This window comes from Abramis brama, assembly GCF_963993115.1.
Source record: "Abramis brama genome assembly, chromosome: 18".
Taxonomy (NCBI): Eukaryota; Metazoa; Chordata; class Actinopteri; order Cypriniformes; family Leuciscidae; genus Abramis; species Abramis brama.
This window is the reverse complement of record NC_139980.1, coordinates 23,919,286-23,932,788: the sequence shown is the minus strand read 5'-3', so window position 1 is coordinate 23,932,788 and position 13,503 is coordinate 23,919,286. Positions and strand designations below refer to the sequence as shown.

Below are 13,503 nucleotides of genomic sequence, written 5' to 3'. Positions count from 1 at the left end.
CTTCTATTTTTTGTTGCTGGTCAGTAGGAGCTCTTCTGCATTTCAGCACAGAAGGAGAAGAGTTGCACGGGTGCCTAACCAGTCGCATCTGTCCGGGCATTAACGCAGCGTGACGCCAATTATATTATATTAAGAGGGAGCGGGTCTGCAGTCCATCCTGGCACGAAATGCGTAATAAATAACCGATCAGATGAGTGGATGCTTCCTGGCTGCTATCGTAATAATAACGAGGCTATTGCTGCCCGCTGTGACCGTATGATAGCCGTTTGATTATTTTTCGTTTGCTTGGCCTGCCAACTGACAGTCTCACGCCAATAAGTGCACGAGAGACTGCGATGCGTGCCTGTGCTGTTTTAAGCGGATAACAGTGACCCGTCCATTCATCAGTCGACACTACAGTCAGAAAATATTATTTCGCTGATTACATTAAAACTCATGTGCATTATTAACTACGTTCTACGAACAGTTACATATCACTAGATTACAGCATTGGTTCATTTTGAGTCGGACATGAGGCAAAGAACTTGCGGTAGCATCTAGCCTACATAGCGAAGTGTATGACGTGTATCAGATTATTTCATTTTCCATTCTGGTTGATTTACACGTGTTTTTGGAATAAAAACTCAGTCATTCCCATCCCACGGTGTTATAGCCTTTCATAAGTAGGCCTACTGGGACACAGGCCCCCATTGAAGTGTATTGTCCCCATTATAGGTAGGCCTAGGCCTCTTTTTTCGTTCACATGCTGCAGGGATAACGTGAAAACCCGGAAGAGTAATTCGTTAACCAGTTTAATCAAAAACGTGATTTTACCAAGTAGAACATATTCCTCCTGGATCAACATCCTTGTTGATTCTGGAACAACATTCTACTCAGATTTGAGGGGTTTACAGTTATAATGTCAAAGGCTCTACACCATTCTTATTCACTTATCATCTCCTTCTGATTTTAGGAATAAATTATGGGTATGGGTTTGGGGATAGGGCAAGGAATATGTTTTTGGACAGGAATGTTGTTCCAGGATCAACAAAATACGTTGATCCAGGACAGAGGCGGCATTTGCAATTCAGAGGTCCGTTTCAAAGAAACAGTTGGAGGCCCCCCATCATTTAGTCAAATGATTCGTTAAAAACGTGTCATGGAATTCATTTAGTTAACATCACTGTATTACTCTGAGATGCGCAATGGCTCTGTGGATTTGTTTGGAACTATTCTCATGGCGAAACCCCCATATTTTAACCCATATATCTTGAATTTTGGGGACATTTTTATTAATTTTGTTTACATTTTTACCCATAACCTCTCTTCATTTCCGTGAAGATGGGGGCAGGGTACTTTTTTGAGAGCAAGCAGAGGCCCCTTCTGTTGTGAGGTCCATTTAAAGTGAAATGGGTGAAACATAGCCAAGGCTGCTACTGATCCAGGAACATGTCTTACTTGGCAAAATCACAGTGACCCTTCTGTGTTTTGACATATTTTGATGTGAGAAATTGCTGCAAACAATTCAGTGTGTGAGTGAAGTGTCCAAGTAAAGAAAAAGAATCGCTAACAATTTTAGACCTTTTCAAAAACTTTTGAACTTTTGACCGATTAGATCTCGAGTGATTCTTTCACAAATCTGGCATCGCTGCCATTCTTTCGAGGATCTGACTACACATGGTCGTGCGTCGTGTTTTTTACCTGCAAATAAGAGTTGCTCGGAAATCGGACTACACTGTGGTTTATAGGTTTCCACGAATGTGGGCAACATCAGGCCAAAATAAATGGAAACATTCTCAGTAACAACCAGTCCTACTCATTCATAATCCCACAGTGTTACATTTTTATTTATTTATTTTTATATTATTTATCTGAATAATCTTAAAACAAACGTTTGCTCATGCAAACACACTGTTCATCTCACCTCTGCTCTGCAACATCTCCTGACAGGTCCACATGACAGGAACAGACAGTTAAATTGTTCCTGCCCAGTGACTTGTGGCACTTACATCTGGAGGTCTGATATCGGAGTAAGAAATGTGAACCTGGTACAGACAGAAAGAAGGTTCATTGCTGGGGAAAAGAGGCACAGTATGAAGGGCTTCCTATCTTTGCAGCATGCCTTACATTTTCACCTGATATTATCCTCAACCTCTACAGTACAATACACCAAACTATAACACTGACACATTCCAGAGTCGCAGCCCCAATGGCCTGACTTTTGGGTGGTCACAAACAAGCCCCTGAAAATGCAAGAATGCAGCTTGGCTATATATCTGCAAAAGAAAATCACAGTATACAGTAGGCATTCATGATGGCCGGATGTGGAGTATATTTATGGGTAGGCCCCATTTCTGATGCTGAAGTGGGAGTCTAAAGATCTGGGCGATGATATGCCCTGTGGTGGACCACCATCTGGCTCTGAAAAAGAGCCATAAAGATATGCATAATGATAGGAGGTGCTGAAAGCCTAGACTGCCTATGACCTTGAGTTTGGAAAATGCCAGTTCTCACTGCACGCAGTATAGTGATTGTTTGTGGATACTTGAATTTGTTATAAATTACCATATCACTAATGCATCTGCATATCAGAGTAAAAACTCTGCAAATGGCAATTTACGTCGACTTTGACTTAAGTTAACTTAAGTTCTAACAAAGTCAAATAAATTAAGAAACAATCTTGCCAATGCATTGACAGTTTTAAATATTTTTTTTTTCTCTGCAGCATTTTATTGTAATTCAGTCCAGATTTACACACATAAAATAATAAATACAAATTACACAAAGAACATTTCCATCACAGTACATTTCCACTGTCACCAGTCACCACACTAAAAACATGCATAAGCAGAATACACACACAGCATACATACACGTGCACTCTCTCCCCATAAATCTTTCCTGAGCTGTCTGAATGACACTCAAGAAGCAAAATAAGAATCTTGCATTGAATACAATCGGTCAATCGGTGTTAAAAGTGAGGGTTCACTCGACGACATACAGTCTCCAAAATGACACAGAGGGTCACTGTCTGTATCATCATAGATTGTGTCACAACCTATAAAGAGAGAAATGATAAATTAATGGGATGGGCAAGGAGCAAAGAGTATGCCTATCTCCAGTCCTGTATTTTTGACTTGTGAGCCTAGTGTGTTTTATACCATAGGGATGCATGTGGTCTCCAGGCATTTGAGGAGGGGTGAGGCCCTGTCTGAAGGGGTCCAGCTTGAAGCTCTGTGAGTCTAGACTGATATTCTGCTGGGTAAGTGAATATGAACCTGCGCACTCCAGCTCAGCAGGCAGACCTCCACAAGAAGGCGCTGTGGTCACACAAATGGCAAGAAAATATCCTCTTAGTGCAGTGTAGATATAGGCTACTTACATATTTTCGCCTAAAGGATGAATTTAAGCCACATACGCTTTTCACATATAAAATTGTTAACCCCAGGTCATTCTAATTTTTGGTTTAACAGAATAATGGATAATATTTTTTTCCACGTTTCACACTTTTGTAAACCCCGAATTAACGTTCTAATGTAAATATATGCGGTGTTAGTATTATTAATTGGACAAATACATACAGCACGCGACCTGTTTAAAAAACGTCTCGTCTCGTGCTTGGGCATTGCGCTTATTTCTATAGCTACCTTCCAGTTTGACCTTAAGAAACTTTTTGTAGGCTACTGTAATGGTATGAATAAAGTAGTTTTCTCCATCCCGATTGACGCGTTTTCCGCCACTGTTTGACTTTTTATTTTATTTTATATCATGTTCACTGAAGAGGGAATCGTTTACATAATATAGGGTTAAAGCTGTGCTTATTACAAGTGTGAAACGTTACTTTAAAAGAGGGGTTTAAAAAGAGAATATAACCTGGGGTGAAGCAAAGTGTAAAATTGTTGTGAACTTTGTATACCAGTGTGTTGTGACTGGCTATCCCTTTTCTCCTGAGAGGACACGCTTTGCTTCTGCTGCTGTTGTCTTCTTGCCAGTTTTTTCATCTAAAGAGACAATGTGTGTGAAAGAGAATCTTATAGCTAATAAAAACAAGTCCATGTTCACATATAGAAATGAGAAAACTAATAAGAGAAAATCTCTGTAATGCGAAGAAAGGCAGAAAACACAACACACTGAAAGGAAATCCAAGTCTAATCTACGGGGATCTATACATAATATGTCATCAGTTTCCTATGAGGCAATAACACAGCTTGTTTCCTTACTGGCAAGCTCATATACTGCAGAAAGAGATCTGTTATCAATTGCATAAGTTGATGTTCTTTCAATGACTGTGTTTGTCTGTGTCGGTGGGCATCACATTACCTTGGCTCTTTGGTTCTGGAACCAGACCTGAACGACTCGTACGCTCAATCCTGTCTCTGCTGCCAGCGTCTCCCTTACCTTACAATAGAGAGACAGACAGAGAGAAAGCCATAGTGTGACCTTCATGGTCTATGGGTCATGTAGGCTAACTGATGAACTGACCCACACTAGAGTATCAGATCAACAGAGATAAATACAGCAATGCTGTCCAGACCAGCTGTGGCTACACAAAAACCTCCTTCACAAAATGTAAAAGATAATAATTTAAATAAAATGTAAACGTATAGAAAAAAATGTAATTATTATTTTATATTTCATGCATTTTATATTAATTTATTATTATTATTATATTTAACTTTCAGGCTGTCGGTTTAAATGGCTGACCTTTCGACATGGTTTGGATGAGACCTCAAAAGAAGCTTTGAAAGCACGTCTCTGCTGTGTTGTAAGGATGGTACGAGGCCTTTTAGGCCTCTTGTGTTCCACGTCTCCTATTGTGTTAGACTCCCCAGCAGTCCTAATGTTGTCTTCATCATCATCATCATCCTCCTCAACATCTTCACTTTTACCTGTAGTTAAGGAAACAGATGTTTGTAGTGCCATAACAGATAATAAATAATAATAATATTAGTAATAATAGTGAACTGAAATTGAAATAAATATTCTAGTTCTAGTTCTTTTATTTATAAAGCACATTTAAAAACAGTTCCCCATACAGGACTTATCAAAACAAAAATAACACACAAGAAAATAAGAGCTCAACATGTTTTAACAGCTAAAGAAAACAAATAAGTTTTCAAGAGAGATTTAGAAAGTTAACTATCAAATCATGATTTCTGAAAGATCACGTGGCACTGAAGAGACTTTGCCATTACAGGAATAAATTACATTTTTTAAATTTATTAAAATAGAAAATAGTTAATTTCAGTTGTAATAATATTTCAAAATATTACAGTTTTTACTGATTTTATTAAATAAATGTAACCTTTATCATAAAATATTGGTATATATTATATTAATATATTCTGTTGTATTATTGATTTATTTATATTATATAGATTCTATTATACTAATATATATTTTTTTATTTATTCTTAATAGTACTATTTAATACAAACAAACAATTTCATTCTTTAATCTAGTCTAAGCATTGCTGTGCTAGTGAGTGTAAGGTGTACCAGAAGAAGCCTCTATTTTTTTTTTTTTTAAACAGTGGTTTTCAGTCCTGGTATAAAGGGCCCAAGCACTGCACATTTCGGACGTCTCCGTTATTTACCACACCTGATTTATATAATTAGATCATTTACAGAGGCACCATGACCTACTGAAGGCCTGCATGAGCAGTGCTGTAGTTTTAAAACAATACCTGATTCGGAGGTGGTTGGGCTGGCCAGTTGGTTGTGATAGTCTCTGGCACAGAAAAGCCTGTCCCCTGTAAGCACACATCGGTCTCCCTTCTGCAGCCTGCAGGCACACACACAGCAGCAGAAACACCGCAGGTGGAAAACCGCAGGGCCTGCGTGCATCACCAGCTCGGCCGGAGAGATGATCTCTGCGCAGCCCTTGCACTGTACTAAAAACAATCTGAAAGGATAAATAATATGCATTTCTCAGAATCGCTTGCATGAACAGCATAGAGAATTATTTTATTCTTATTCTTTTAAAACCTAACAGTCAAATTTACTAAAGTTCATTTTACTCAAATACTGAAAGTTCATTGTACTTAATAGAAGAGATGTTACGTGAGCTCAATAACTGATAATATTAAGCAGAACTCAAACTGAATGAGTTCCAGCAGATTTCATTTTCCCAGCATGCTTTGCTTTAGACTGTCAAAGTCAGAAAGCCTTTTCTTCCCTATTGTGATGTATCTAAGCGAAACAGCTTCTCAAACAAGAAGAAATGTTGGACTTGAGATTTGATTTTGTCCATCGTGAATGGACTGGATCGTTGAATTGTTGTCATTTGTTATTGCTGAGGTCCCACCCTCACGCCAGTAAACACATCATCAGAAAAGAGGTGTCGTTGCAAGAGGAAGGGGAAGTTATTTTGATTAAAGATTAGGAAGGCACATGAATTAAAAAAATAAATAATGGTATGCAAGGATAAATCGTGTATAAATCACAGTACTCATAAATATTGTATTTTAAACGTAATTGGTTTCCTTAACTTGTTGAGTTTTACAGTGTGCCATCAGAGATTCCAGGAATGTTGCTGAGTCGCCCCGTCCATCAAGGAGTGAGACAAGAACTTGCCATGTCCCCTCCACCCCAAAAACAAGCATGCAGACGCATACCTCCAGCATGGTGAGTGTGCATCTTAGCGCCTGGCAACTAGAGCTGGGTTTCAGTGGGTTAGACTGAGGCGGCCGGCTCCACGACTGTGTCCGGGGCAGGACTCCCGGGGAGGGGGGAGAAAGGAGCTCGGCAGGCCGTGGCTCCAGACGGAGGGAAAGAATCACGCCACCCGGCGGGCGAGGCTGGTCCAGGGAATGATCTTAACTCGACTTAACCAAACCCAGACAAAAGAGGGAGCTGGCCCAGCGCCTCACTGTCATTGTCCTGCCCTGGCAGACACCACATTTTCTGTTTGTCAAACTGGCCTGAGATTTCCGTGCCCGGAGGGGGGTGGAGAGTGGAGCTGTATGTTTAAGGTTTAGGGTGAGCGTGACAGGGGAGGCTTAGAGAGAATCATCCCCAGATGTGTGACAGCTTCAGACTTGGGCTGACAGGTTACTCCTTATAGCATGCAAGACACTAAAGGAAAAAACATTGTTTTTTCATGCACTGCTCAATTTTGTGATATTGGGCTATTTGGCTTCCATAACATGTTCTCTTTCAGACTAGTGGAAAGTAGACATATTATCTATTTGCATCTGTAGAATTAAATTACAATACATATTTTTACTCAAGTGTTTTTTTTTTTTTTTTACTTTTCAGTTACATATACTTTATCTATATTCTGAAGGTTTTTACAGAGAGGTTTGTCCATATAACATTTGCGTGATTTATATAAAATTGTATTCCTGAAAACGTGGTGAACGTGTATTTTTTTCTGGCTGTTGACAGTATTTTCTGACTTTTTTCTGATTTTCTGGATCCAAAATCGCGTAAAAAAAACTTTAACAATATGTCAACAAAATGAAACAAGAATTCTGAACCAATGGCTTCAAACAATGTTCAGATTTTTATTCTGGAAGTGCATGCAAATTAGCACATATATAATTAGATAATGCTTCATTTGCATATTTAAACATAACATTTCAGAAAACTTGTAATAGAAAAACAATTGCCAAGTTAATCAACTGGGGTTAAGGATGGTGATATGTATTAGTTTTTACCCTATTTACCTATGGTGTCTTGCTTTAAAAGGACCCCAAGTTTTAATTTCAGTCACTGATTTGGATTGGACTCATCAAACACTGTTTCTTTAAATGACAGCACTATGATTACTGTATGTTGATGCATTAAAGATAACTGTGTTGCTACAATTTGTATCAATTATAGGCTTTTGGCTATTGATCAGTGGGTGATGATGTTGGTGCATGGGAGCATTGCATTCACATACAGACAGCAAAAATTCCTCCTCCTTCATAAGTATGGATTGAAACATCCCAAAAGCCTTGCATTGTTGAGAACTATTAGTGTTGCCCTGGGGTTGCTGGGGAAACCGCTGCGAGTTCTTTAGGGTTCAGTAGGAGGGACAGAAAGAAGTGTTGCTCGCTACTCCATTATACGCAAGAGCATCTGTGGTGTGTGAATGCACAGCAGAATATGTCAATTGCATGTTTGTGTATTATCATTAGAAGCAATACGACACATGCTTCAAGATATTTACATATAGTAGAGTTATTTAAAAGTTGCATTGACAAGATAAAAATTACCGCTATTTTTATCAGGAAGCAGCTATGATGCTATAAAAATGTTGATTCCACTATTTTTGCCTGATTCTTTTGGACAACAAACTAGAAATGTGTTCATCATATCATAATATATGTAATTTAGCATTACCATTAATATTACTAAAACACCCATTATTACAATAATTTACTTTAAATGTAAAACCAATCAAAACTGTCGGTGAAAAACACATATGTACTGTATATGAATTGCAATGATTTATAAGTGAAACGAGATGAGATGCTTGACAGAAATGATTTGCATTTTTTTAAATTTTAGAATTAGAAATTTATTAAGACATCAACTATAAAAGAAAATCAATCTTTTGACAGTCATAATATAATAATGAAAGTAACAGTAAGCTCTACTGTACATAACCGTTCAAAAGTTTTGGTTCAGTAAGATTTTTTTTCTTTTGAAATTAATTAATACTTTTTATTCAGCAAGGTAAAATTGATACAAAAGTAAAGCCTTTCACATTGTTAAACAAAATGTCTTTTCTTTTGAACTTTCTATTAATTGAAAAATTCTGGAAAAAATAACCCATACCTAACAAAAATATTAAGCAGCATAACTGTTTTCAACTGTGATAATAATAAGAAACATTTCTTGAGCATCAAATCAGCATATTAGAATGATCATGTGACACTGAAGACTGGAGAAATGATGCTGAAAATTCAGCTTTGCCAACACAGGAAAAAATTACATTTGAAAATACACTGTTAAAAAAATCTGTAGAAATTACAGTATTATTGGCAGCTACTTGCCAGTAACTTACTGTAGATTTAAATTGATGTTATTTACTGGCAACAGTTTGTTCAAAGTTAAATGAACATTAAACATTAACAAGTCTTTATCTTTACAGAATAAAACTAAAATAACAGCCTCATGCAAAGCATTCTGGGAACCAAAATCTGAAGGAAAAAAACAGAAAAAGGTTGATGAAGATTTCTGGTTCCCAGAATGCTTTGTATTAGGTTGTTATTTTATAGTTTTATTCTGTAAAGACAAAGACTTGTTAATGTTTAATGTTCATTTAACTTTGAGCAAACTGTTGCCAGTAAATAACATCGATTTAAATCTACAGTAAGTTACTGGCAAACAGCTGCAAAGCTACAGCAAATTTTTTACAGTATATTAAATCACAAAACAGTTATTTTAAATTGTAATACTATTACTGTTTTTACTTTATTTTTGAACAAATAAATGCAGCCTTGGTGAGCATAAGAGACTTCTTTCAAATACATAAAAAAAAATCTCACTGACCCCAAACTTGTTAACGATAGTGTAAATGTTGAACAATCTAACATTAAAATCATCTTTCTAAGTACTCCTGGTTGGGAATCGCACTCTATGCCCTCTGTTCAAGACATCTATTGATGAAAAGTCTGGAGGAGATAATTCTTTTTGTTGAATTTACTGCTTTCCCCCCCACTACTCCTATACAGTCTAAGCATCACTTTAAATCCAAATCAAATTGATCACCATTATAAAACAGTGAAGTATCTGTTAATAGAACAGCCTGCTGACCCATTTACAGTAAAGCAGCTCCTTTACCTGGTCAGTAAGTGCTGGGTCAGCGAGCTCCCCACCCCTGAGCCTATGGTTATAAGCACTGGGCTACTGGGTAGGATTGCCAGCCAAGCACCGCATATGTGGCTAATTGGTCAGGTCGGATATCTCACGGTCGGACGGGCGTCAAGCAGGGGCACCACTGGGCACCAACCTATCCAGATGCCTTGACATCCTTCACAAACATAGATCCCCGCTACATGCACCCCCTCCCCAACATGAACACACAAACACACTCATATTCTCTTGCACAAAGCTCTGCTGTACCCAGAACATATGGCTCAATCCTCCACTCAGCCTCAGCTCTCTTGAGCACACTGGACATTTCTCCATAATTACTACTTTGGCTGATGGACTCCTAATGTGAAATGCATTATGATGTGCAGAAGTCAGAGCCTTTCTGTTGGAAACTCAAACGTTTTGTCAGCTGGAGCAGATACATCAGCTATTGAAATGAAACTTATGAAAACTCAAATAGTGTGCATACTTGTTTGTTTTTTCAGGGTCATTGCGCTCTGTCATTAGGCAAACTGTTTTTTTTTTGTTTTTTTTGTGGAGGTGAGAATGTGCATATGAGTGTGTGAATGAGACTCAGAGTGAGTTTTGGGGGTAGTAGGGGGTCTGCGCACCATGTCGATGTGGCCATATGCTGTCCCCAGCTTGCCGTTGCCACACCGATGGGTCCTGCTAATTTAACACATCTTGACAGTGTGTCAGTAGTGCTGTCCTCCTGATCTAACGGTGTGTGTTTGTGTGTGAAAGCCTTCTCGCATTCCATGGCCCACCGCGACCCTTCCTCCTGCAGTCACCTTGTCTTTCAGGAGTTCTGTGCCAAGTCCCTCAATGCGCACGGTCTCTCTCAGACACACACACACAAAACACCAACACTCATCATAAGGTTTACTGTAAATCGGTAAACAATTATGTGCTAACAAATTAGTACATGCCTGCATATTATTATATCAGCAAGCATGCAGATTTAACATTTCAGGAATGAAATTTGTTGTTAATTAAAATGTAAAAATAATACTCCAATTTTATTTTAGGCACAGAGTTGCCTCCAAACATTAAAATCAATAGAATAAACACCACTGCCATCTGTGAATGGAAAGTATTTTAAATGATTTACTGTATCATTACTGGAGGATGTTCAGATACTCAAACCTTAATTTGGCATTATCCTTAAAGAGTAGGCTATTTAAATCATTAAAATGTTTTTCGAGAATAATTAAAGGAATTTCTGCAGTAAATTAAGTATGATAAAAATGTTTATAAACTAAATCTGGTTTGTTATACCTCAATTTCGTTGAGGAGTAGAGCCTATTTTTTGTAAGCCTTAAATCTTTACAAAGGGAATAATCCATTGTACTTTCACAAGCATTCCTAGAAAACTATGGCCATTTTCTATGACCAATTTGTAATTTTATGTCTACAGGGAAAGACATAGCCTATTTGGAATATTTCTGGCAGTAATCCAGTGCAATCAAATTGTTTTCGTTTTCTAAAACATTTGATTTAAGAAAAATAAATGGCGAAGACAGTAACACATATTTTTAATGAGCAAATATATAAGTTATTTATAAATAAAAAAAATAGATCAACATTAAAGAAATTTATGCGAAAAATTAAGATCATAATATCTAGGTTACGAGCGTGCTTCGTCTGACTGGAAGAAACTTCTGACTAGTGTGGACTCACTTCACCCTTTTCCTATTGAACTTTAAAAAGTAGGCTAAGTCAAATAGTATCATAAAACGAAATAATTGTTTACACAAATAGCAGTAAGTAGAGTCTTACTTCTGGTAGTCTCGCTTGCAGTAGAGTGTCTTATTGCGGAGAAAGCAGGTGTCTTTCAGAGGCTCGCGACATGATGCGCAGTGCAGGCAGCGCTCGTGCCACAGTCCGTCCTGCACGCGGAGCAGGTACCTGTCCCGAATGAGCTCATTACACCCCTCACACACGCTCTTTCTCCACATGTCTGAAAGAAAGACCAACCTTTAAGTTAATTCAAAAATGTAAATGGTCTATACTCTTTAGTAACTTCCTGGCATGGATAATTTACATAACTGTGATACGGTTTTGAAGCTGATATGACAAATGCCATTCTTTTACAATAGGAGGTATCCCTATTGTAAATAAAAATTTACTTTAAATGTAAAAGTAAAATAAAAGTTTAATGTGTGGACAAAGAATCACTGGAAAAGAAAAATAAATGTGCGAAAACTAAAGTGAACTCACTCACAAGCTTTAAGCTATAACAAAAACAATAACAGCAAAATTACAGTTAACAGATGTGATTTGATGGTGTCTCGTTAAAAATAATAATTTCCAATATCTATTAAGATTATTCATTCAAACATAAAAAACGTTTATCTTTTAACTGAGCGAAATCAAAATACTTGTGTAGGCTCTATAGCATTAGTGTATAGCATAGGCTATATTTCACCATGTTTGTTCAACAACAGGAACGGCTTCTAAATATAGCCTAGGCTATATGACAAAACTTCACAAAAACTTTAAAAGATGCAATAACCTATTAGACATATACATGCACTTACCATTGAGGAGAAAATATCCGTTTGCAGCCCTGTGTAACTTTCGACTGATGCTCAGATAGTTAGATAGATAGCGCACAAAAGCTCCATATGAAAATAAACCTGAGTCAGTTTACCTTCTCTCTCTCTCTCACACACACACACACTCACTCTCTCTCACACTCTCTCTCTCTCACACACTCACTCACTCTCTCTCTCTCTCCTCCCATCAAAAGGTGGAGAGTGCGCAGTAAGTGTACAGCCATAACTTTACAACTTATGATGAAAATGGCTACATTATATGAAAAACTTGAATTTATAAAGGGAGTGTGCAATTTAATTTAAATAGGTGGGTAAATGAATCTCCCTCAAGCATGAAATAAAACAAGCGTGAATTTTGAACCATTATGCTCTGTTTGGGTATGAGACAGGCCATTTCAATTAGGCCTATTAAAAAAAAACATGCTATAGGCTACTTAATATGGAAGTATCACTTATTGACATTTTTTAATAACTGATTATAAACACATATATTATATATTATTAAATATAGGAACGTGATGGTTCAAACATGCCATGAAAACCATATTACATTAATTCAGCTTGGGGTCATAGAAATATGTGTTCTAATCTAAAGCATATAAATGCAATGCATTTGACACAGATACAAGCAGTGCACTCCTTTTCTACAGTTTGTTCTGTATAATATAACCTAACTTTTCTGTAAAGTGCAAATGTACTTATACAAAAGATGGGTTTAAGATAGGGTTTTAATAAGATCAGATACAAATATAAAAAAGATCTGGAAAATAGGATAATTTCTAAATTAATATTATCTTTTTTCTTTTTAACATGCACACCATTGGGCTGATCTGAAACATATAAGTAAATTTCAAACATTTGTTTTGAGTTTATATTATTCAGTCATGACCGGAACAGGGTCATATAGGCTATAAAATTGTTTATTTGAATTTTAAATGGTGATTAGTGATTTATATGACTGATTAATGACTAATTTATACTATAAATTAACATGTTTTATTATTTTAAACAATGAAAACAGTACAGATTATATGACTTAACATGAGCTAATAAATAAGGACATTTTTTTTATTTAAATTTACTTTTTAGAAATTCATACAAAAGATTTTCTTGGGTAAGTTTGGGTAAGAAATCTTAACATGTTACTTTCCCATTTG

General features: G+C 36.9%; 1 protein-coding gene across 1 annotated transcript; it reads right to left on the bottom strand.

Annotated features, from left to right (window-relative positions):
- Positions 1 to 2,700: 2,700 nt before the first annotated feature.
- On the bottom strand, positions 2,701 to 11,746 carry lmx1a (LIM homeobox transcription factor 1, alpha; the record flags this gene model as incomplete). Its single annotated transcript, XM_084092165.1, has 7 exons — positions 2,701 to 3,037; positions 3,141 to 3,299; positions 3,896 to 3,980; positions 4,300 to 4,377; positions 4,684 to 4,868; positions 5,666 to 5,883; positions 11,568 to 11,746. 7 exons carry the CDS (start codon positions 11,744 to 11,746, stop codon positions 2,901 to 2,903), a joined length of 1,041 nt encoding a protein of 346 aa, XP_083948291.1. The 3' UTR covers positions 2,701 to 2,900.
- Positions 11,747 to 13,503: the final 1,757 nt, after the last annotated feature.